This window comes from Globicephala melas, chromosome 2, assembly GCF_963455315.2.
Source record: "Globicephala melas chromosome 2, mGloMel1.2, whole genome shotgun sequence".
NCBI classification, from domain to species: Eukaryota; Metazoa; Chordata; class Mammalia; order Artiodactyla; family Delphinidae; genus Globicephala; species Globicephala melas.
Genome location: NC_083315.2, coordinates 85,158,407 through 85,184,207, shown reverse-complemented (window position 1 = coordinate 85,184,207; position 25,801 = coordinate 85,158,407). Strand labels below are relative to the sequence as shown.

The following is a 25,801-nucleotide window of genomic DNA, read 5'->3' as shown; positions in this document are numbered from 1 at the left end:
TTTTAAAGACATGGCATCTTAAAAACCCAGCTTCTGTAGGAACAGCAGAACAGTACCAGTGTGTAGGAATCACGTACGCAGCTGTGATATGTGCTGTGTACTGGTTGGTGCCTGAGCCACTGATGGGTAGGCCAGGCTCAGAATCTCCCTCTTACCCACAGAGCCTTGTTTCTGCCTCCTGAGGCCATTCTGGAGCCACAAAAGCCAGAGAATTCTGGAATTTTCATTCACTTGTGTTGAGTTTTAAAAGAGCTAAAATGAAACAGATTCTGCAGGTACATTTTGAAGACAAGTTGACCCCTGCAGTAGTCTTAAATACACTTGGTCATCTTAGACTGAGGCGGGCCCAGAATGAACCTATGAGCTTGATCGCCTCTTCATACCTGTACCTTCAAACCCTTGAGTTCCCCAAGTTTCTTGAGTTAATGTGATTTGGGCAGGGCCAGCAGTAGATGTGGTAGAGAGTTAGACCAACGAGACTAAACATTTTCCTCTGTCAAACACTCTGATCATCTTTCCCAAAGAAGAAAATTTTCCTCCCTCTAGGAAGGTCATCCTTGTGTATTGACCATCAGCTTCAAGGAGACCGTGCAAGCTTCAGGAAAGGAGGAAGGGGATATCTACTCTCCTAATAACAGCAACCCCGTAGACTCTGGTGACCTACAGCTATGAAAGCAAGCTGGAAACAGCTCTTGTAGCATCACATGAAATTCGCATACAGTAGTTGCCATAATGGCATTTCCCAGAAATAAATCCTGAAAGAGTCACAGCAGCTAAATGTGAGTCATGAGGCACCATCCTCCAGCAGCATCTGTATCCTTGAAAAAGGGTCCTTGTTTTGTGCATTTCTGTATTCCTGTGGTACCTAGCAAATGTTTGCTAAATGAATAAATGTGTTAAATTAATTTTCTTCTATTCATATGGAGAAGTAATGGGTAGGAGGCCAATTCAAGAAGGCACTCAAAGTCCAGCTAGAGAGTGGTTATATCTAGCCTTTAAGAAAATCTCTTCATGTACATTAATGATATTATTAATAATAACTAACATTGAACACTTAACTATGTGACAAGCACTATTCTAAGTACTTTTAAAACATTTGCTATACTTGTTTGTTAACATGGTCCTCATGTTCCTCACGTTCAGAGTACCTACATGAAATGGTTCTTTCCAAGGCTGTAAACTGTGTCATAAACACATTCGGGGCTTCCCTGTGTTAGACCTGCGCGGTCTCCTAGGAGTTTCGACTCGCCCAGGAAACAACAAGAGTCGGAAGTCGATGCAAAACGCAAGAGGTTTATTGAAGGCCGGTGCACCGGGGTTCCTTGGTCCTCACGCAGGAGGTCGAAGAAGGAACCCTTTTGGGCGCGAATATGTCAGTTTTATAGGTTCCCACTTCCCCGTATGTAAATTATAGATTTGGTTGTGTTCTCCTGCTGATTGGTCCCGGCTTAGGCTCGGACCAGAGAGGGAACTTGTCCCCAGCTGCCTGATTGGTCTTTGACAGACACCTTTTTTACATTTTGTTATCTCCCTCCTTCTCGGAAGGGGGCCGGACATCCTGGAAATTCACCCATTGTCTAAGAAGCCCCTATTGTCTGGAGAGTTCTTAATCATTAGCTGGAACAATGTCCCTCGAGTCCCACACCTGGTGGCGCAGTGGTTGAGAGTCCGCCTACCGATGCAGGGGACACGGATTCGTGCCCTGGTCTGGGAAGATTCCCACATGCCGCGGAGCGGCTGGGCCTGTGAGCCATGGCCGCTGAGCCTGCACGTCCAGAGCCTGTGCTCCGCAGCGGGAGAGGCCACAGCAGTGAGAGGCCCGCGTACCACAAAAAAAAACCCAACAAAACAAAACAAAACACACAAACAAAAAAAACACATCCAGACGCACACATTTCAGTACTGATGTATTCCCAGCTCCTTCTCCCCACTCTCCCCAACTCTCCTCATCTGCTCACACTGTTGAGATGTGATAGTCAAACTTCCTCTAGTGAATAAGGAATTTTTTGGTAGGTGTTGTTTTTGTTTGTTTGAAATTATGTTTAAAAGACAAAAGCAAATGCATTTGGCCATGACAATTCTAATTAGGTTTGTGTTCACTGACATAACTGTTAACACTGATGAATATTCCTTTTTTGTTCTGTAAACAGAGAGTGTTACCAAGGTTTTACAGCCAAGAGAACATTCTGTCTTGCATCTCAGAGCTTTTCAAAGTGGTCTTTTAATTCACATATGGGCTTTTCCTTAAAACATTTCAAATCTGTGTAAGTGAAATATAGCACAGGTTACATAGATTTAATTTAGAGGAACCTAAAGAATAAGGACTAGCGTCGGATGGTTTTGATGCTATAGGAACATCCCATAAGGTAGGTTCCAATATTTTGCTACTTTACAGATGAGGAAACCAAGGCACAGAACAATTAATTAACTTGCCCAAGCTCACGCAGCTAAAAGTAGCAGAGTTGGGATTCAAACCCATGTAGTCTAACCCCGGAGACCTCCCCCTACAGTCTTAACCATTATGTGACCTGAGGCTGTCAGTCAGGGTTCTATCAGAGAAAGGGATTTGTTATATAGATTTGACCACATGCAATTGTGAAAGCTGTTTGAACAGTCTCCATAAGGCTATATCTTTGCATCTGGTGCTGAAGCCTGAAGCCAGTAGGAAAGATAGCCAGGAAGTGATGATGGATGTGAAGTGGGGGAGAGCAAGGACAAGCCAGAGCCCATGAAGGTGCACTGGAACCAGGGTCAGACTCTCACCACCTCCAGGTCTCCCACTTTGATTATACCGGTGTCCTGCAGCAGAAGCCAAGCATGTACCTGGTCCAAGAGTAGGAGAAGCTGAAGGAAGGGTCAGTGGGGCCTGGAGGTGCCATGGACCTGGCCGCTGCTCCATGCCAGCAGATGTGGGATACCAGTGAAAACCAGTTTACTTTCTCATATAAAAATATGGAGTTGACATTTCTTTCCAGACATCTGGGATGACAGATATTGTTCTTGACCAAATTCCAAATTATTTTCACTTAATAATTAGACCTACTGTGACATGTTTTGAAGTTGCACATCTCTCTCATACTGGCATTTTATCTGCACTTTTTCTGGTGAAAGCCTTCTTAGTCCTGGTGGTTTATCATTTTCTTCCCTGTCTTGTGGCGTTCACTCAGTCTCTTTTCAGGAAGCTGTCATTCTAGAATCTTAGGGCGTGGTCCAGGAAAATATCTCCTGCTGTTCGATATTAGTTATTTACTTCCTATCCTTTGTTATTTTTCAAAGTACCTAGCTTCAGGTGGAAGAAAGTTTCCTAATAAGAACTTCTAAATTAGAAACTGTATACCTTTTCCTACTCGTGTAAATATGTTCCCAATTTGTTTCCATTCAAGTCAGCAGAGGTGAGTTACTATCCATGTATCTAGTGATTTTTGCAGATTATTGCCAAATATCAATTGTAATGACAACAAAAATTATTATCCATTGTATCTGTATAGACATTCACAGTTTTTTAAATTGAAGTATAGTTGCTGTAAAATATTATATATTACAGGTATATAGCATAGTGATTCACAATTTTTAAAGGTTATACTCCATTTATAGTTATTATAAAATATTGGCTATATTTCTCATGTAGTACAATATACCCTTGTAGCTTATTTTATACCTGTTTGTAACTCTTACTCCCCCACCTCTATATTGCCCTTCCTCTTTTCCCTCTCCCCACTGGTAACCATTAGTTTGTTCTCTATATCTGTGACTCTGCTTTTTTGTTGTTGTTGTTAAATCTACTAGTTTGTTGTATTTTTTAGATTCTACATATAAGTGATATCATACAGTATTTGTCTTTCTCTGTCTGATTTATTTCGCTTAGTATAATGCCCTCCAAGTCCATCCATGTTGCTGCACATGGCAAAATTTCATTCTTTTTTATGGCTGAGTAGTATTCCATTGTGTGTGTGTGTGTGTGTGTGTGTGTGTGTGTGTGTGTGTGTTTGTGTATTCTCACATCAGCTTTATCCATTCATCTGTTGATGGACACTTGGGTTGCTTCCATATCTTGACAATTGTAAATAATGCTGCTATGAATATTGGGGTGCTTGTATCTTTTTGCATTAGTGTTTTTGGGTTTTTTTGGCTGTCTACCCAGGAGAGGAATTACTGGATCATATGGTAGTTCCACTTTTAGTTTTTTGAGGAGTCTCCCTACTGTTTTCCATAGTGACTGCACCAATTTACATTCCCACCAACAGTGCACAAAGGTTCCCTTTTCTCCACATCCTCACCAACATTTGTTATTTGTGTTCTTTTTAATGATAGCCATTCTGACAGGTGTGAGGTGATATCTCATTGTGGTTTTGATTTGCGTTTCCCTGATGGTTAGCGATGTTGAACATCTTTTCATATGCCTGTTGGCCATCTGCACTTCCTCTCTGGAAAAATTAGACATTCATAGTTTTAACCGCATGAAACATCAATTGATCATCAGTCATGCTGTAAGTTCCAGATGAAAACATGACAGGGCACCACTCTATGTTAAGGGCAGAGACATTGCATAGTTTTTTAAAAAAAAGTTTGAGGAAGATGATTCCTCTTATTGTCTTTAGGAGGGAATGGGGTAGGAGAGACCACAAGAATGAGCATCCCCTCAGTCCATTAGACCTCTCTAATGTTAGAAAGCCTTTCTTCTGTCAAGGACCACTGATGCAACGTTAAAAAAAAAACAGAGACCACCCGCATAGGAAAGCAATATGTTTATTCTTTAATGGGAAACTATAACCTGTTCCAAGAACAAGGGATGTAAAATTCTACTCAATGAACACAAGAAATAACAAGATATATGCTTCATTTCTGTATTTTAGACTTATGGGGGAAGGGGACAGAGAGATGAAGATCAAAAGGGAAAGAGTCATATGGATAAAAATAAAGCGAAATTGAATCTGATAAAGGGGAAAGACTGACGTGTACACACGGCTTGTTTATGAAGAAGCACATAAACACAAACACAGAGAAACCACAAACAAACTCATGCCTGTGCGCATTCACTTCTCACCCTGGTCCCCAGAGAGCTGCATAAACACATTTGCAATCATAGGCTTCTGTGAAATAGCAGCATCCTTATTTATCTCTTCCGGATATCACCGGTTATGTTTGCAGGCACCTTGAGAATAGGGACATCTCATTAGATGTTTGTGAAATTGAAACATTTTTATCTTCCCTAATACTACACTGCATTTTGGAAAGTCTAGGTGTAGTGTAGGTATATTATCTTCAATACTTGCCATGAGGAAATTAAGAAGAGGGCCACATTTCAAACGAGTCAGAGCTCCCTCACTCCCAGTCTCCCCTCATCCAGTGCCCATGTCACCTTCCTGGTCTGCTCCGGTGCAAGCTGCTCAACAGCAAACTCTGGGCAACATCCTGTGTCGTCTTGTTGGGTCTTTTTCATGGCACATAACACAGCTTATCACTTGCTTAAACTGTTGTTGTACTTCGGTAAACAACTACTTTTTGACCATATTGTCAAATAAGTGAATACTATAAGAAACCAGAAGCAAATTTTTATTCCCCTGCTCAACAAATACTCGGTTGAGGGCAACTATTCAAGCACCGTGCTACAGACGATGCATTAGCAATCAGGAAGGGCAGATAGTCCTTGCTCTCATTTATTTATCATTTTGTGGGAAGACAACAATAAAGTTATCATTAAAGTGTTCTGATGGAAACATACTACTTATTTCTCAGATACACTGATTTCTCCTTTGCTTCTTCTTCATCTTCTTTGTCTCTTACATTTTCCCCCCCGTAATTCAGTTCATAGGAGAAAACAAAGACAAGAACTCTTTCCCTTTTATATTAAAATACCAGGACAGGCCAGCTCTAGGCAAGTGTGACCATTGTTTTCCATAGCCCTTCATTCAGCTCTGACCAAGATTCCTTCCCAACTCCCTGAGCTCCTTTTCAGATGACTTGAGATTTTCTGCTCCTCTCATGTTTTTCAAAAGCAAAGTTTTAGGGCAGTTCTGGAAAGTTAATTGGAAAGTATAGTTTCCTCAAGAAAGAGAGGGGAACATAAAAATGCAGCTCATCAAGCAAGCAACCTCAGGTTCTTCCTTTGCTGATGGGATGGGAGGTGACATTTATTGAGAACCTGCTCTATTCAAGACACTCTATTAGGTTGGGCTATAAAGATGATCTTTGCCCTCATAAAGTAGTGTGTGATAATTATACTTAGAAGGGAACACACAGTAATCAGTTACTGGAATGCTCTGGGAGAGCCTCATGGAGGAGGGGCATCCGTGCTGACACTGAGATTCGGGTATTACAGAACTAGTCTGGGTACAGTACCAATGCAGAGCCTCCCCTGTTGGACAGGCAGTGATGGAGTGTGGTATTGCAAGCAGGAAGTGACACAAACACACCGTAAGAGGTAGGAAAGGATTGGGCACATTCAGAAGACTCGGTGTGTCCTGGATTGGAATGTGTGTGCCCTCATTTATTGGAGAATGAAAAAATAATCAGCATTTGATGCAATGAAATATTGGGGAACACCCCAACAAAACGGTGATTTGGGAAGTTTATTATGGCAGCTGTATACATGTTGTTAGGAGGTGAGAGGGAGACCCGTGAGAAGGTAGAATATTTGTTCAGACCTGGGATGATAAGAATCTGAACTAGGAAGGTAGAGTATAGAATGAAAAGGAAGGGAGCGATGGACTCTGTCTCGTCATTTGAGTGGCCCAGGGGTTAACAGGAGCTTACTATATTGCCAGAGAGTAGAATGCAGGTGACGGTGACCACAGCAGAGTGAAGCAAAGGTTTCAAGATAGAGGAGTAGAATTTATTATTACACAGACAGTGCTGGCTCTTGCTACTCCTGGAACTCTGAGAAAGTGAAGCTATAAACGTGCGGGCGCTGTTACTGTGTACAGACAAGATGGCATTATGCTGTGGATTTGAAAATATTCACAAGTGCCTCTTGGAATGTAGTTTTCCGTGGATTAATGCGGTTTGTGTTGAAAGTGCATATATATTTTTTTCATCAGTGGTTTTGCTTTTTAAAAGCAGGTAGTTAAAGCTTTTTTCCCCCTTAAATGTAAAATGCTAATTTAATTTAGTCTTTGCAGCATGGGAATGGGACATTAATGTGGCTGAAAACAGCAGTTTATTTTTTGTGGGTTTGACCATTTCAGAAACTTCACATTTATGAAAAATATTATTACTAGGAAAATAAATTTGAAACCACAGTCCAACTTCCATGAGGATTGTATAGTGGTTTTCCATTCTACTGCTTAAATACTCCAAAGATTCTATGCCTCAGAGCTGGGACTTACCACTGTGCTGCATAGGAAAACAGAGGGCTCTGGAGTGGATTCTGAAGTGGTCTCCCCCACCCACCTCTGGATGGCTGTCCTTGGAAACCAGCTCTTGGTGTAGCCCAGTGGAGCTTTGTGTTTGGAGAGAAATTGGCCAGTAGCGTGCAGCTCCATGACTGTGCAAAGATGGCTAAAACCACAACTGCTTTTAGCCCCCCACCCAAACAGTGGGAAAGTATTTTGTTTTGATTCATTATCCTGAGATGAAGTCTCTATCCAAGTTAAGTCTGATTTCCTAAATATTTATCACTTTTTAGCTCGAAAACCAGTGCTCTGCGTTCTTCCATCGCCACACAATCTTTACGCAGTTTGGCTCTGTGAGGCTACGTGAAGAAACTCGCTGTATTGAGAATGAGGGAGATGATGGTCCAGCTCTACTTTGCACTCCTCAGACCAACTGGGGTAACCACTTTTAAGAAGGGCATACACAGACTAACGTGTGTTCAGAGAAATAATCAGTGAAGGAGAGTTGAAATCCAATCATGTGAGAGAAACTGGGGGGCTGGTCTGGAGAAAAAACTTAAATGCTAACAGAGCTGTGATATTTCGCTCCTGCTGGGGCAGATGCCATAGTTTAACTACTTGGCATCCAGGCCCCTTTCCTGGGGAAATCTGCTTCTGTATGCACCCTGGTGAGAGGTCTTGCCTCCTATGGTGGAAACTGAGGAGTCAGATTTGCCTCTCACAGGTCACTTGTCACCTGAGTGTGAGCAAGGGTCCTCAGTTCATCCTGTGTCCTGGCACATGCTTAGGTCTTGGGCTTTGAGTCTAATAGCCACAGGGTTCATTGACAAAGTATCTAGAGTCCAATGTCATATCCAGACTTGCGGAGAGACTTCGGCAATGGTCCCCGCTGCCTGTTTCCCCTGGCGTCTGACCCATCCCCACCTGGGTTCTCGAGTTCTAATAGAGATTAGGAATCTGTAATCTTAATAGATTTTGTGAGCTCCCTAATAACTTTAAAATTAATTCCTTTTGATTAAGTTAGTTCATGTAGGTTTCTGTTGTTTACAAACAATAATCCTGACTATATAGTTGCTAAAGACCCAGTAGTGTTTTCTTGTTTCCAGCTGGAATTCTTAACCTGAATCAAAGGATTGTGTTATGGAATCTGTATGTTGTACTATGTGTAGAATTTCAGATATTTATGCACTCAGATGGGGGAGAAGGTCCATAGCTTTTATTTGATTCTCAAAAGGCTCTGAAAAGGCCAAGAACCACTTAATGTACAGGATACAATGTAAACATCTTACTTAGCATAATATAAAGCCCTTGTGATCTGACCTCTGCCTACTGCTTCCATTTTTCTCTTTCACTGTGTTTCTTGTTGCTTCTGGTCTTCATCCTCTTTCTATGCTCCAATCAGATCCAAGTACTATGGATTCTCTAAAAGCACTTCTCCCGCTGCGGAGCACAGGCTCCAGACGCGCAGGCTCAGCGGCCATGGCTCACGGGCCCAGCCGCTCCCCCGCACGTGGGATCCTCCCGGACCGGGGCACGAACCCGTGTCCCCTGCATCGGCAGGCGGATTCCCAACCACCGCACCACCAGGGAAGCCCACTTCATGGTTTTTAATCTCCATGTCTTTGTTCATGAAGTTCCTTCTGTCTTAAATTCCCATTCTCTTTCTTTGCTTCTCACCCTAGCTTTTAGTTGGTTTGCTGGACACCTACTCATCTTTTAGACTTGGCTGGTTTCACCTTTTCACGGGAGGACTGTGAAGGTCATGATCACTATTCCGCAACCCCTCGGCCCACCTGCTTTCAGCGTTGCCAGCAGCCCCTGTCAAGCTAGCAGCTGGCACGAGTGTCTCTTTGCTGTCCTGGGCATTCTCCAAAGTCACTGAAGGTAGCCATGCTGTCCAGGCACATCTTTGTGGAGAAGTTAACCTCTCTGGGGACAACATGGGAGTGTCCATGGATAAATGCCCCAGCCTTCCCATCCACAGGTGGGCCAATTCTGGGACACATACTACATGGTTCTTTGGAGAGGCCCCCAAGCTATTAGGCCGTGGTTGTTCACAGTGGTGACCTGCATATTAAGCACCTTTTATTTGCTTTTCTTCTTTCCTGTCTCACTTGCCTTATTCTTGTCCTCCTGCTTCCTGGATTTCTACTACCTGCACCCAAGTTTTTTGTCTCAGCTTCTGCTTCCAGATCAGGACACCCTCTTGACTTTGTGCCTCTACTTTAGCTGTGAGGAGCTGCCTTACCACCTGTTACCCTTTATTGTTCATATCTAACAATTTCTCTCTAGTAGACTATTACTTTTTTTCTTTGTGGTACACGGGCCTCTCACTGTTGTGGCCTCTCCCGTTGCGGAGCACAGGCTCCGGATGCACAGGCTCAGCGGCCATGGCTCACAGGCCCAGCCGCTCCGCGGCATGTGGGATCTTCCCGGACCGGGGCACGAACCCGTGTCCCCTGCTTCGGCAGGTGGACTCTCAACCACTGCGCCACCAGGGAAGCCCTATTACTTCTTTTTTATTAAAAATTTATTTTATTTTATTTTTTATTGTGGTAAGAACACTTGATATGAAATCTATCCTCATAACAAATTTTAAGTGTACAATACATTATTGTTAACTATAGGTAAATGTACAGTAAGTCTCTAGAGCTCATTCATCTTACTTAGGTGAAACTTTTTGTCTGTTGATAAATAACTCTCCACTTTTTGCTCCCTTAGTCTCTGGTAACCACCATTCTGGCCTTCGATTTTATGAATGTGATGATTCTATCTATCTCATATAGATGGAATCATGCAATAGTTGTTTTCCTGTGTCTGGCTTATTTCACTTAGCATAATGTCCTCAAGAGGTCCATCCGTGTTGTTGCATATTGCAGAATTTCTTTCATGTTTAAGGCTTAATAATATTCTATAATAATAATAATGTATATATCATTCTTTCAATCCATTCATTCATTGATGGACATTTAGTTTGCTTCCACAGCTTAGCTATTGTGAATAGAGCTGCAGTGAACATGGAAGTGGTAATAACTCTTTGAGATCCTGATTTCAATACTTTTGGATATACCCAGAAGTGAGATTGCTGGATCATAAGGTAGTTCTATTTTTAATTTTTTGAGGAACCTTTGTACTGTTTTTCATAGAGGCTGCACCAGTTTGCATTCCCAGCAATGACGTGCAAGGGTACCAGTTTCTCCACATCCTCACCAACACTTGTCTTTTGTTAGACCTGCTTCTTTTTTTTTTTTAAGATTTATTTTTATTATTTATTTATTTATTTTATTTTTATTTTTGGCTGTGTCAGGTTTTAGTTGCGGCACGTGGGATCTTCGTTGAGGCATGCGGGATCTTTCGTTGCAGCGCGGGGGCTCTTTGTTGATGCGCACAGGCTTCTCTCTAGTTGTGGCATGCAGGTCCCAGAGCACGTGGGCTCTGTAGTTTGCAGCACGCCAGCTCTCTAGTTGAGGCGCGCGAGCTCAGTAGTTGTGGTGCGTGGGCTTAGTTGCCCTGCGGCATGCGGGACCTTAGTCCCCTGACCAGGGATCAAACTTGCACCCCCTGCATTGTAAGGTGGATTCTTTACCACTGGACCACCAGGGAAGTCCCCTGGACTTACTTCTTGAGAGTAAAGAGCTTATCTTGTTCGTTGTTTTTCCCTCAGTATTAAAACCGGCACAAAGTGGATCCTCATCCATGTGTGAAAACCATAAGGCATGAGAGCTTTCTTCAGATCTCTCAAGGGCTGTCAAGTGTTTACAAATGTCTGGGGAGCAGAAGTAAGTCCAAAGAGTAGAATTTACAAGAAAATGGACATTTGTTCCATATGGAACTGTCAATGCACCTAAGGGAGGGGGGATTCATTAGTAACAGTAACAGTGGCCCATTATGGCACGATGACTCACTTGGTTTGTCCACCCTTCTCTCTCTAGCCAAGAATTCCTATAATAGACAGTCTTATGGAAAAAGAGTCCCACACACAGATGCCTAGAGGGACCAGGCAGACATGTAAACTAATGAGGCAGTCTAGCCATCAGATAATTGGGAATGGTGGGGACTGCATGGAAATGAAGTGCATGCCCTGTCTAAATGGCTAGCTGCTCCTCAGCTCCAGCCAACAGCTGTTGTGCAAGAATGCAGGTTCAGTATTGCCAGGCCTTTCAGTTTTTCAAGGGAAAGCAGAAATCCAGATTCTTATGAAAAATTTCCCAGTTAGAAAAACAGTATGTGGGTCAAGAAAGCATCACTGTGCCTATGTTTTCCTCTAAGAGTTTTATAGTGTCTGGCCTTACATTTAGGTCTTTAATCCATTTTGAGTTTATTCTTGTGTATGGTGTTAGGGAGTGTTCTAATTTCATTCTTTTACATGAAGCTGTCCAGTTTTCCCAGCACCACTTATTGAAGAGGCAGAATACTCTATGACATAAATCACAGGAAGATCCTTTTTGACTCACCTCCTAGAGAAATGGAAATAAAAACAAAAATAAACAAATAGGACCTAATGAAACTTAAAAGCTTTTGCACAGCAAAGGAAACTACAAACAATACGAAAAGACAACCCTCAGAATGGGAGAAAATATTTGCAAACAAATCAATGGACAAAGGATTAATCTCCAATATATATAAACAGCTCATGCAGCTCAATAGTAAAAGAACAAACAACCCAATCCAAAAATGGGCAGATGACCTAAATAGACATTTGTCCCAAGAAGACATACAGATGGCCAAGAAGCACATGAAAAGCTGCTCAACATCATTAATTATTAGAGAAATATAAATCAAAACTACAATGAGGTATCACCTCACACCTGTTAGAATGGGCATCATCAGAAAATCTACAAACAATAAATACTAGAGAGGGTGTGGAAAAAAGGGAACCCTCTTGCACTGTTGGTGGGAATGTAAATTGATACAGCCAGTATGGAGAACAGTATGGAGGTTCCTTAAAAAACTAAAAATAGAACTACCATACGACCCAGTAATCCATTACTGGGCATATACCCTGAGAAAACCATAATTCAAAAGGACACATGTACCCCAATGTTCATTGCAGCTCTATTTACAATAGCCAGGACATGGAAGCAACCTAAGTGTCCATGGACAGATGAATGGATAAAGAAGATGTGGCACATATATACAATGGAATATTACTCAGCCATAAAAAGAAACGAAATTGAGTTATTTGTAGTGAGGTGGATGGACCTACAGTCTGTCATACAGAGTGAAGTAAGTCAGAAAGAGAAAAACAAATACTGTATGCTAACACATATATATGGAATCTAAAAAAAATAAAATGGTTGTGAAGAATCTAGGGGCAGGACAGGAATAAAGATGCAGATGCAGAGAATAGACTTGAGGACACGGGGAGGGGGAAGGGTAAGCTGTGACAAAGCGAGAGAGGCATGGACATACATACACTACCAAACGTAAGATATCTAGCTAGTGGGAAGCAGCTGCATAGCACAGGGAGATCAACTTGGTGCTTTGTGACCACCTAGAGGGGTGGCATAGGGAGGGTGGGCGGGAGATGCAAGAGGGAGGAGATATGGGGATATATGTATATGTATAGCTGATTCACTTTGTTATACAGCAGAAACTAACACACCATTGTAAAGCAGTTATACTCCAATAAAGATGTTAAAAAAAAAAAAAAAGAAAGCATCACTGTGGTTGGGTATGGACCATGGGTTGTGAGTTTGCAACCTTTGTGTGACATGTGTAGCAGAGGATGTTAAAGCCTCAGATGTGAGGACAGCCTCCTCAAGAGGCTGCCCCCCGTTCTGGTCAGTTTGCCCCCTTCAGCCCATCAGCAGGCTCTGCCTGGTCTCAGCTTGGGCCTTTGGCCATCCTGTCCTCACAGCAAGGAAGCTCTGTAGCTCAGGCACTTCTCCTGTGACACTTCCCACTACAGCTCTTCCCTCACCAAACTCTGTCTTCTTGGTGCGCCTCTAGCATTTACAGCCCCTGGATATCTGCTGTGGTTGGTCAGTCTCCAGTGGTCTCATAGGCTGTCTTATTTGTTTAACTGAGCTGTAAGTTCCTCATAGCAAGGGCTTCTATTTCACAGGTCTTTCCTGTCATTTGGAGCATAGAGTGGGGCACAAGGCCAGGCCTCACTAAGAGCTATTTGGTTGACTGTCGTTGGATGGTCATCTTACTCAGTGCTTCTGGCATCACTCTTAGTAGAAGATGAGGTAATAAAGGGGAGGCTACCAGCTCTTGAGTGCAGAATGTAAAATTAAATCAGTGAAAAAATTAAATCAGTGGGGCTCTTTCAGAGATTGAATGAGCATGTCCTCCATCTACTGCTGACCTGGTGCTCTCAGAGCTTTTATGAGGAAAACGGTGCCCAGTGTGTTTCTTCTGTCACAGGCTTTTTCTCATCCTTTCCCACCAAAGATATAACAAGATAACCAATTATTTGTGCCCTGGTTTAGATTCCTTGATTAGAGATGGCCTCTGATCATAAGCTACATAGCCATCTTTTTATGGTAGAAGTAAGTAGGCACAATTTTGCTACAACGATTGTCTAAAAAAAAAAAAGAACTTCTATTTTAACTGGTTATGATGATCTATTTTCTATTCCTTCCCTTTTATTTGAAACACATTTTGGTTGTTTTAGAACTCTCTTTTCTCCCACATCTGTGAAACAAAATACAGGATAAACGATTCTCAGTCATCTGTGACATTGGGCATTAGGTATACTTTGGACACTGGAGTTTACCAGTTATCTCCAAACCTTCTTTTAGGAAATTTCCCCCACTTTTTGGTGAAGGTGCTAGTAAGCAGTAACTGCCAAATTAGTAGGTCTTCCTCATATTCCCTATTGTTGATTTTTTCCGTGTTTTGGTGCAGTTTTGTACAAAGACTAGGAACTGAACCATTCTTTCAATAAACATTTATTGAGACCCTCCTGTGGTGCCAGACCCTATTTTAGCTGCTAAAGATACAAAAGTGAAGAGATTAGACAAGGCCCTTGCTCTCCTGAAGCTGAACTTCTAGTGGTGAGAGATAACCACAGACCATTGAACAAATGAACACACAAGAAAATTGGATGGCGTTTGGGAGAATAAATAAAATAGTTTTGGGAGAATAAAACAGGATGGAAAGAACGTGTATGTGAGGGAGTTACTCTAGACTGGAGTTGAGGGCAAGTCTTCTTGAAGCTGTGACAGCTGAGACTTGAATGACAAGGAGGGGCCAGCTAGGTCAAGATCAGGGGGAAGAGCATTCCAGGCTAACAAAACAGCTGTGGCAGTGGGCCTCAGGCAGGAGCCTGTGTGGTGTACTGGAGGTTCAGCAAGGAAGTCAGAGGGAAAGGAAAGTTTAGAGCTAGCAAATAAATAATTATTCAAGTGAATTTATTGTACAGCTGTTGCAGTTTAGGTGTTTATGGCTGTGATCATTGAGATCTCAGAATCTCTGTCATGACTTTAGGATTAGATTCAGAAATTACCTAAGATTCATGGAGGAGAAAGTCATTGTTTCAAAATCCATGTGATATATCCTGCTTTGAAGCCTCAGATTTCCCATGATGGGATAGGACACTAGCAGTATTTTAGGAAAATGGCACCTGGTGTTATATTCTTTTTTTTTTTTTTAATTTATTTATTTTTGGTTGCGTTGGGTTTTCATTGCTGTGCTCGGGCTTCCTCTTGTTGCGGTGAACGGGTTTCTCATTGCAGTGGCTTCTCTTTGTTGTGGAGCATGGGCTCTAGGCGTGCGGGCTTCAGTAGTTGTGGCACACAGACTTATTAGTTGTGGCTCATGGGTTCAGTAGTTGTGGCTCGTGGGCTCTAGAGTGCAGGCTCAGTAGTTGTGGCGCACGGGCTTAGTTGCTCCACGGCATGTGGGATCTTCCCGTACCAGGGCTCGAACCCGTGTCCCCTGCATTGGCAGGCGCATTCTTAACCACTGTGCCACCAGGGAAGTCCTGGTGTTATATTCTTAAACTGAATTTGCTTTGGCAGTAGTCATGCAGCAATGAGCATTCATGCAGCAAGAAACAATTCCTTTATCCTTTAATATAATAATTGCTGTCAAGGATTATAAGAGTTTATAGAGAGATGGAGCATCCATTTTAAAGTTAACTGGATAGGGAAGAAAGCTTTGTCCATAGACGAAGTTTCAGATTTTCTTGGACTTTTTGGTATCTGCACAACAGAGACCTGTTGAGTTGCCAGCATATAACAAGCCAGAACCCTGGATCCAGAGAGCATTTGTGATGACCAGACAACACAGAACTGGTTTCCCTCCCAAAGGGTGGTCTCCAAATTTGTTGTAGCCTTTGTCAAGATTTTTATATCACAATTGAAAACAGATGCCCTTTATGCCCTTTCCTTTGTCGTCTGAGTTAACTACCGTTCAGTAGGTGTGAGCAATGGCAATCTCTCACACATCTTCAGAATGCCCAGGAAGAGTCCTCATTAGACGTTTCTCTCCTGAAGTCTTGCTGTGAAACACTCTGCAATAGAGAGTAGACACAAGGAGGTGCCAGGTTTGTGAGGTTCTGGTAATCTGCTCAGTGTGTTCTGAATGTTTCTTGTCACAAATCAAAACACCAGTCCTAAGGTTTAATATGAAAAAACACATCTCTCTGAACAGTTTCTATTTGAGAATATTTAATCCTAAAGGAAAATATTTAATCTTAAAGGACTATGTAATCCTGAGGAAAACCAAAGCATACTGTTGCTTATGGACTATATTGAATTTTATTACAGGATGTGGCCCTAAAATATACTTGTATTTTATATATATGACATTGACAATCCAGAGTATCAAAAATCACGTAAATTCTTGATGAAAAGAGACTTATTAGACATAAGACTGAATATAATGTGTGGACTTTGCTTGGATTCTGCTGTAAATTGACTGAAATTTAAACTGGGAAAGTTTAAATATGGACTCAATATGAGATGATATTAAGGAATCATTGGTAATTTTGTTAGATGTGGTAATGATATGGAGGTTATGTAAGAAAATATCCTTATTTTATAGAGTTGCACACTGAAATATGTAGGGAGCAAATGTCACATCTATAATTTATTTTAAAACACCAGCAAAATATCAATTGAAGCAAATATGGCAAAAAGTGATTAACTGTTTAGTCTAGGTGATGGGCTTGTGGAATTTGCTATTGTACCTTCTCTACTGCCCTGTATATTTGAGAAATTTTATAATTCAGAGTTTAAAAAAAGTCTTTGCAAACTGGGACATAGCACAGTGGTTTGTCAGCTAAATAGCACTATTTTGTGATCTTAGTGGATGTCACTTTATCGTGCCCTTTTGTGCTGCAGCCATAAATACCAGTGGACCTGGAAACTAGATGATTTTTTCATAAATGGGACATTACAGTAGAAATGAACCAATACTCTCTTTTTATACCCACCCCCACCCCGCCCCCATGCTCTGATTTTGTAACTTGGCCCATGATTAGGGGAGGTGACGTAGTTCAAAAGTAAAACTGAAACATATGGAATCCTAAAGCTAGAATTTTAAACATTTTGTTTCAACCTCAATTTTTAGAAAGAACAATTTTAAACTACAGTTACCAAAGTCATTTTACTTCCTTTCAAAATGTGTATTCTATAACCTGGATTATATTAACATGTATAAAATTATAAAATTATTGGCACTGTCTCATGGTTTCACAGAGCATAAAGTTTAAATGGAACCTTCAGAAAGAGGTAAAATTTTGACAGGGAGAGAAAGGGCAAGAAACTATTTCTGTATGGACTAATGAGTATACCCAGGAGCAGGGAGTGTTTGGGTAACTACACATAGGCCCTTTTGGCTGAAGGGAAGAGATCCTATTGGGACCGAGCTTGTTGCGTGCAGGAATTTGGATTGTAGTAAACACTGGGGAAGCAGGAAGTGTTCTGGGTAGTAACATGAGTCAAGCTGTGTGTTAGGAGCTCAATCCGATGGCACCAACCTCAAGGTAGGTTGCAGGAATGAGAGATTAAGACAGGAATATAAGTTTGGAGATCACTGCAGGATAGTTCAAGTAGGAAAGGGAATAATAGTGTAAATTTGGGTAATGACAGTGGGACTAGAAGGGAGGGATGATTACAAGACACATTGTGAAAGAAGAAACGATTAGAATTGATGACTAAATTTAGGTCCTGTTTGAACTAGAATAGGATGATTCACATGAACTCGTATCATTTCATTGATGCAAGTTGTTAACCGTGAGTTTAATATATTTATATGACTCAGTTGAGAAACCTTGAAAGAAAAATTTAATTCTTTATTAACTTGTAGGAAAGTTAGCCCCACCCTTATACTTACTAAACTTTTGCACAAATGCTAAGAATGGCTAGTCCCCTCCTCTAACCTTGGCTGCCTTTTTATCCATCTCCAAGAGTTAGGAGGGCGGTGCCGTGGAGGGGAAAAAAATGTAACCTGAAACTTTAATATAATTTATTGGTTCATAAGTGGAACGTAAAAGCACTTCTGAAAAAGTAGTAATATTCTAGGGGAGAGGAACCTGTAGGCAGACGCTGGAGGAGAGAGTCATGTAGAAAAGTCTACCTTGAAAGTTTTAGTGTCCTTCAGTGGGGAAAGAGAGCCAGCTCCAGGCAGCTCTGCAAGGAGGAAGCTGGGGAAAAAATCCTAGTACCACCTTAAGAGTGGTCCTATGTCGAATGGATCAGGAAAAATCCTTCTGGTTCATTTGACAAGAGTGGTGCCAATATATGGGATTGCTGAGAGCACGTTTGTAATGACTGTCGCCCCTCAGAATGACATTTGTCCTCATGGTAGCACGTAGCCTATAAATGCAGTGGCTATAACTGTAAGTAGCAAAATAATCCCGATGTTTCATGTTTCTAGAAAGGCACAGGATCCATAATATAGGCCACACCCTACGTGAATGTAAAGGCAGATAAAGAATATGGAAGCTCTGTTTGCATGTATACATTGAGTGATTCATCCATAATTAACGTCTCGACAGATGTGTGCTGCCACGAGAAAGCAGTTGCTGTGTCTGGTGTGTAGTGTATTGCTAGGAATAAGCCTGTTAGGATTTGCAGGATCAAGCAAATGCCTGGTAGAGAGCCAAAATTTCATCATGATGAAATGTTTGATGGGGTTGAGAGGTTAATAAATGCATTGCTGATGATTTCTATTAGCGGGTGTGTTTTTCGGATGTTGGTCATTGGTGTTCTTATAGTTGAATGACAACGATGATTGCTCATGTCATTAGTCATGGTTGGAGTCCATGCGTGAATGATGATGACATATATTGTATTTATTTTAAGTGTTATTTTTGTGATCAGTTTTGTGGGGATTTCTTCAAAACCTTCACCTATTTATGGGGGTTTTGGGTTGATTGTGAGTGGTGGTGTTGGGTGTAGGATTGTGTAGAATTTTGGTGGTTCATTTTTAGGTTTGATAGTGTCTTTGATTTATTTAGGGGGGATATTAGTTGTGTTTGGTTATACAATGGCTATGGCCACTGAGCAGTATCCTGAGGTTTGGGTTTCTAATAAGATTGTTTTGGGGGCATTTCTTTCAGGGTTGATAATAGAGTTTTTGATGGTATTATATATTTTAAAGGATGAGGAGGTGGAAGTTGTGTTTAAGTTCAATGGGTTGGGAGACCGAGTGACTCTGGTGACTCTGGCTTTTTTAGTGAGGAGGCTGTGGGGATTGCGGCATTATGTAGCTATGGTACCTGGTTGGTGATTGTTACTGGCTGGTCGCTGTTTATTGGTGTTGTGGTTATTATGAAGATCACTCGTGGTAATTAAATAAAAGCATGCTAAGGGTGAGAGTAATAAGGAATGATAGGAAGTATAGTTTGATAAGGCCTTTTTGGCTTGAGATTAGCGTGGAGAACTTTAGTTGAATGAGGGGTGTGGTTTTTGGTAAATGTTTTCTAGTCAGATTAAGTCCAAGAGGGAAGATGCTGATTTTTGGCTTATTGATAGGTTTAGGTAAGGAGGCAGACGATGCATGATGGTGGGGAAATATCCTAAGAGACTAGAGAATTTAAGGGTATTTGAGGGGTAAATAAATTTTAAGTTTTGTGTGTTAAGGTTAATTTCAAGTGCCAAAACAAAGCCCAGGATGGTTACTGCAAGGGCAGTTAGTTTTAGGTGTAGGGGTACAGTTATTAGGGGGACTGTTGTTGGGGGGATGTTGTTGGAGATAATGAATCCGGCAGACACTTCCAATTAGCAGGTGTTTGATGGAGTTAATTAGGAAGGGGTTGTTTTCACTGATGGAGGTTAAGGGAGAGAAGCGAGTTTGTCCTAGTAGTGTGGAGAAGATAATGTGGGTACTATAGACAGGGAGGGAGGTGGCAATTAGAGTTATTAATAGGGCTCAGGCATTGGTATAAGATGTGTTAGTGGCTTCAATGATCAGGTCTTTACAATAGAAGCCGGTGAGGAAAGGCATTCCTGTCAGTGCCAGACATCCGATAATAAGGGCTGTTGTGGTGAAGGGTAAGGGCTTGAATAGGCCCCCTATTTTTCGAATTATCTTGTTCGTCATTCAGGCTGTGAATAATGGACCCAGAGCATGTGAATAGTATGGCCTTAAAAAAAGCATGTGTGCAGATACGTGTAAGAAAGCTAGACAGGGTTGGTTGATGCGATTGTTACCATCATTAGGTCCTAATTGGCTTGAAGTGGAGAAAGCGACAATTTTTTTAATGTCATTTTGGGTGACAGCGCATATTGCTGTGAATAGGGTGGCAAGGGCTCCTAATCATAGCGCTATTGCTTGAATATGTTTGTTGTTTTCTGTTAAAGGGTAAAGCTGAATAAGTAGGAAGACTCCTGCACAACTATTGTGCCTGAGTGGAGTAAGGCTGATACGGGGGGGGGGGGGGGGGCCACTATTGCTGAGGGGAGTCAGGGGTGAAGTCCAAATTAGGCTGATTTTCTGGCTGTGGCTAGTACGAGTCCTATAAGGGGGAGGTTTGAGGGATTTAAGTCAAGTATAAAAATTTGTTGTAGGTCTCATGTGTTTGAGTTAAACAGGAATCATGCTATTGATATAATGAGCTGCGTTTGCGTCTGCTCGCGCATATCACCACCCAGTGAGCAGGAAGGACGTAATTCCCTCCCATCTCTTGCTGATCTTCTCCCTTTCTCCAATCTAGAGGCAAGGGAACCCACTGGTGTAATCCATCCAGGTCAGCCTTCTGGGGCAGACAGCGGGTAGAGGAGAGCAGAGAGTACAACTGGGGATGCAAACAGAAGGCAATGGTCACAGTGATCCTTTTCCCAAAATACAACAATATGAGGGGAATTCTTGGAGGAAGTACTTCATAGAATCATAAAATGTTAGCGCAGGAAGGATCCTGAGAAGTAATTTTCAGCCTCATTTTGGAGCTCTATAGAAGTAGCAACTTGGGTACAGCGAGTTGTCACACAGATGAGAACAAATGACAGACCTTTAGATTCTCAGCCCAGGCTCTTTCCAGCAAGCCAGGTTGCTTAGCTTCCATTTATTTTCCAAATTTTTCCCAGACCCACTGCACCAGCTCAGCCACTGTTGAGCATGGTTGAAAATGAATGGTAAGGAGGTCTCAGTTGTTATTCAAGGGACTACATAAGCACTATAGACACAGCCGTTGCAGTAGGACAGTTTCTGTAACTGAAGTTAGAGTCATTGTAGATAATCTGTAAAGTACAGAAATATGTCAAGGAGAAAATAAAATCACCCACAATGTACCACAGAGAGATGATGACTGTTAACATTTTGGTGCCTTCTTATAATTTTTAAAAATTAAAATGTATACACATACACATAGTTTTATATCTTGTTTTTTCACTTAACGAACAATTTTCCATGTATTAAATTATCTTAGAATCTGTGTTTTAGTAGCAATATTTGTAATAGAGGTAGCATAATTTAAAATATATTTTCTGTCATTAGACATTTGAATTGATTATTTTCTGCTATGATAATGCTACGCTATATACACATATATAAATAATTGTGCTTTTTTACACACACACATATATAAGTAACTGTGCTTAGCTATAGGAAACATTTTTATAAATAAAATTGCTAGCATAAGCATTTTTAGTGGTTCTTTCTGGTGGATCACAGTGGAAAGAACATGGCTCTGGGGTCAGACGTCCTGACATGTTCTGCTTCTGCCACTTTCAGATGTGTGAACTTAAAGTAAAATGGACTTGAAAAGAGACCAGTTTAGACTTTAAAGAATTCTTTCAGTGAAAGAAAGACCTATTTAAAGTCTAAGGTACTGATAATAAAGACAGAAATGGATGTTCTCAATAACTGTATTTTTCTTTTCACTGAATTGTTCAGTAACTATTTCTTTTTAAAAAAATTTTCCTTCCTTCCTCCCTCCCTCCCTCCCTTCCTTACTTTCTTTCTTTCTTTTTGGCCAGTAACTATCGCTAACCTTGTTCACCATCCCCTTCCTTCCTAAGTGCTCACCTTCAAACTCTACCAGCGGGCAAAGCACGTGTATAGCGAGGCTGCGAGAGTGCTCCAGTTTAAGAAGATATGTGAAGAAGCACCTGACAACACGGTCCAGCTGCTGGGGGAGTTAATGAACCAGAGCCACGTGAGCTGCCGGGACATGTACGAGTGTAGCTGCCCTGAGCTGGACCAGCTGGTGGACATCTGTCGGTGAGGCTGAAAGAGCAGTGTGGCAGGGGCTGCAGGATGCTGCCCAAGGAAATTGTTTAAATTAATGGGAAAAAAGAAGCATTTTTGTAATCTTCTAAGTGAAGGAAGATCTTTTCCCACTTCCTATAAGAGGGGTGGTCTGTGACATAGAGCTAGACTTGTTCCCTCCTAAAAATCTGTAGGATGAAAGATTGGAGACTTGACTCCATGGCTTTACGAAGCTCCAGGTTTGGAGTCAGTTCTTCACAACATCATAAAAAAGACTTTTCTGTCTTTGGATGATTAAGTGTTTCAGGGAGATTTGCTCAGACACAGACCCTGTCGTTACTTTCTTCTCATGATATTTTAAGCAGTGTTTCCCACTACACTGCAGCTCTACCAGCATCTCCTGTTTGGTGTCCTAAGTTTAATACTTTTATTCAAAAGAGGGGAGAAAAAGGAAAGAGGACCTCAAGCCTGATAGAAATGTATTTTCAGGGGAGAGGTTGCTGAAGGAATTGCTCAGAGAGTCAGCATTTCCTGTCTTCCAGGTTTAGGTTAGATAGAAATGTATTTTCAGGGGAGAGGTTGCTGAAGGAATTGCTCAGAGAGTCAGCATTTCCTGTCTTCCAGGTTTAGGTTAGGCAATTTGGGAAAAGGACTGAAGAAAGTCCAGTTTATGAATGGTCGGTTGAGACAGAAATGTAAAGAGGGAAACTCTTTCACAAAGCCTGAGAACAACTTCCTTATAATTGCTAGAGAATGGATAAAAGAGTAAAATGGTTCCTTTACCCAGAAGGCGCTCACTGACCTTGGAGAACAGAAAGGGAAATTGGGAGAACTCTCAAATGGTTAGATGTTATTTCCACTGTGAGAAAATCATACAAAACTGCCTGCAATTAGCAATGAAAATATAATTAACCACTTGGCACCTGTGGCTTGCCTCACTCATTGCCACATTCCCAGCCCGAAAAGTTTAAACCAAGTAGCTCCAGTGATCACAAATGGCACATGTAACCCAGCTTGTGGAGAGACTTGAACATAGCATTGATGAGAATCACTCTGCTGACGTCAGTGTTTGCTCACTGATTGCCAGAAAGCCTTCCAGAGCTTGTTTCATTTTAAGTGCTCTTTTCTGAAAATAGCAAGGGCCCAGTGAATGGAAGGGACAGATATTGTTCAGTTCTGGAAATAAGAGGAAGTGGAATGATTTGTGCAGAAACTAGGAAGAAGCATCGCTGCTAAGAAGATAGTGGGGTAGTTTGAATCCCACCTGAAAAGCAGCGGAGGGGCATTTGCCAGCCTCCTGGAATTCTCGAATGAACTTGCTTGTTCTGGGATGGTCAACCAGCTCTTGTCTTTATGAAGCTTACATTCTCATGGGTAAAGAGGGAAATGACAATTAAAAATAAATTGAGTGGTAGTGATAAGTGTTATGAAAAAAATAATAGAGGGACGGAGAGTACTAGTACTTTATATTGAGTGGCTGATAATACTGAGTGGCTGAAGAAGGCCTCTCTGAGGAGAGGATATTTGAGCAAAGACCTGAAGGAAGTGAAGTAACGAGAACAGCAAGTAGAGAGGTCTTGACGTAGGTACATGGCTGTCACATGTGAGGAACAGCAGGAGGACCAGTGTGCTTGGAGGGCAGTTCAGGAAGGAGAGAGTAGTAGTTGATGAAGTAAGAGAGGTAGTGGGGAGTCATACCCCTGGGCCTTGTCAGCCATTGGAAGCACTCTGACTTTGAGTAGAAGATGGCAGTGGAAGTGTGAAATGATTCTAGGCCAGATATGCCTTGAAGGAAGAGTAAAGACAATTTACTCTGTATGGGTGAAAGAGAGGAACCAAGATGACTCCCGGGTTTTTGGCCTGAGAAAATTTCCTTGTTTCCGAAGGTCGGGCTTCACATTTCTGGGTCAGAATTATCTTCTAGTACCATAAGGTATGAAAGCAGGAAGAGGCCTTAGAGATCAAGAGACCACTAAGAGGTTAAGAGATTTGAACAAGGTAACATAATGCGTCAGTGGGAAAGCCTAGCTCCTGATCCAGTGTTTTTTGCCTCACCTGTTTCTCTCTCCTTGGGTCATACTGAGATGTGATTGTATTTTAATGTGGGTCATTTTTTTACCTATTTTCCTTTTCCAGCTTTAACGCTTTAATGCTGGAGACTTTGGTTGTCACAGCGTGTAATATTTGAACATGGAGCAAAGCCACGTTGAGCAGGGAAGGTGGTGTGTGGAGAAGGATGAAAACTGGGCTGGAAGTTAGGAAAGTTGAGTTCTAGCTCTGCCTCTTTTCATTCTGAGCTCTGTGACTTTGGACTGTTGCCTTGCTTTGTGATCTCCAGTGTGTTTTTCTGTTCTAGAAGTCTATAGGTCTATATATTTTTTTAAAATGTGGTTCTAGTGAAAGATTTAGTGGCTGTGTCTTAAAAGGGTTTGGAAGAGCACACCTTTTGTTTTTTTCCATTTATTTGTTTATTTGCCTTTTCTTAATGGAAGCTAAAGTGTCTCTGTTTAGCCCATTTTCATTTGCTGTATTGCTTTTCTGAGGAAAATTCAGTTGTGTCTAGCATAAGGAGCTCATTCCCTTTTTTATGTTTTTTTGGTCTGGAATTGCTAAGTATCAAAATTAATTTCTACTTATTCCATAACCATATAAGGAACAAGTTTCCCATGTTGAAAGATTATCTTTTGGCATGTTGGAAATATTGGCCAGAATACTTGTCTGGTCCTTAAGTTTCTTTATATAATTCTTTCTTTGCTGTCACTGTGACCAGTAGGTAATATTCTCCAAATACTCCAGTTGGTTGCTAGTTACTAAAAGGTCCTGAGCGGTAGAGCAACCTCAGAGGAGGACAGCCCAGGAGAATTAAGTAGATACAGTCATTGATGCCATTCCTTCCTCAGTCAGCAAATACTTTTCAGTAGGCTATTTGTGTCCCATGGGAAATTGGAGTCTAAACTCCATTTTCAAAAGGTCTGGCACTTTCTTTTGTGTGGATGTATGGGGAGAAAAAGGAGGAATGCAGAAGAATGCAAGATAGTGGTAAAACAGAATGGTTAAAAACCGGGGAGAGAAAGACAGTAGGAGAGTAGTAAATGGTAAATGCGGGGAGAGGTTTAAATGAAAAATGGCAACACTTTTAAGCCCTAGTTCCTTCTGAAGCTTTATGACTATCTCAGTGGGCCAGGCACGTGGTGGAGGGGAAGGACCCTGGCAAGGCCTGGTGTGGGCCACTGTGCCATAAACTCAACCTCTGGTAGAGTGTTGTTTTGCATAAGAATCACCACCACCTCCACACTTCCCTGTCCCCTTAAAGAAAAGTTAACACCAGTGGGCAAGTTGTGACTAAGACTGGGCAGCCTGAGAAGTTTGGTTGCCTTGGGTAGACCACAAAAGGGAGGAGGGAAGCTGAAGAGGCTTCAAGGAGGAGCACCACCAAAGACGCTCTTTATTTTTTTATAAATTTATTTATTTAGGCTGCATTGGGTCTTCGTTGCTGAATGTGGGCTTTCTCTAGTTGCAGCGAGCAGGGGCTACTCTTTGTTGCGGAGCACGGGCTCTAGGCATGTGGGCTTCAGTAGTTGTGTCACACGGGCTCAGTAGTTGTGGCTCATGGGCTCTAGAGCACAGGCTCAGTAGTTGTGGTGCACGGGCTTAGTTGCTCTGCGGCATGTGGGATCTTCCCAGACGAGGGCTTGAACCCGTGTCCCCTGCATTGGCAGGTGGATTGTTAACCACTGCGCCATCAGGGAAGTCCCCAAAGACCCTCTTTAGATCACGCTCCCTGGCCCACTTGTGGCACTTCAAATTCCTTTAGTTTTTCTGAAGGCCTGCTTGGAAACTATTTGCTTGAGAAAACAACTAAT

At 41.8% G+C, this 25,801-nt stretch overlaps 1 protein-coding gene across 3 annotated transcripts in view; it reads left to right on the top strand.

Moving 5' to 3' along the window:
* Positions 1 to 25,801, top strand: part of GALK2 (galactokinase 2) — a 129,214-nt gene that overhangs the window by 92,226 nt on the left and 11,187 nt on the right. For all 3 annotated transcript variants that reach the window (XM_070044921.1, XM_060294277.2, XM_060294278.2), the window contains one exon: positions 21,749 to 21,950. In XM_070044921.1, coding sequence (XP_069901022.1) covers positions 21,749 to 21,950 — 202 coding nt within the window. The remainder of the gene's footprint in view (positions 1 to 21,748; positions 21,951 to 25,801) is intronic.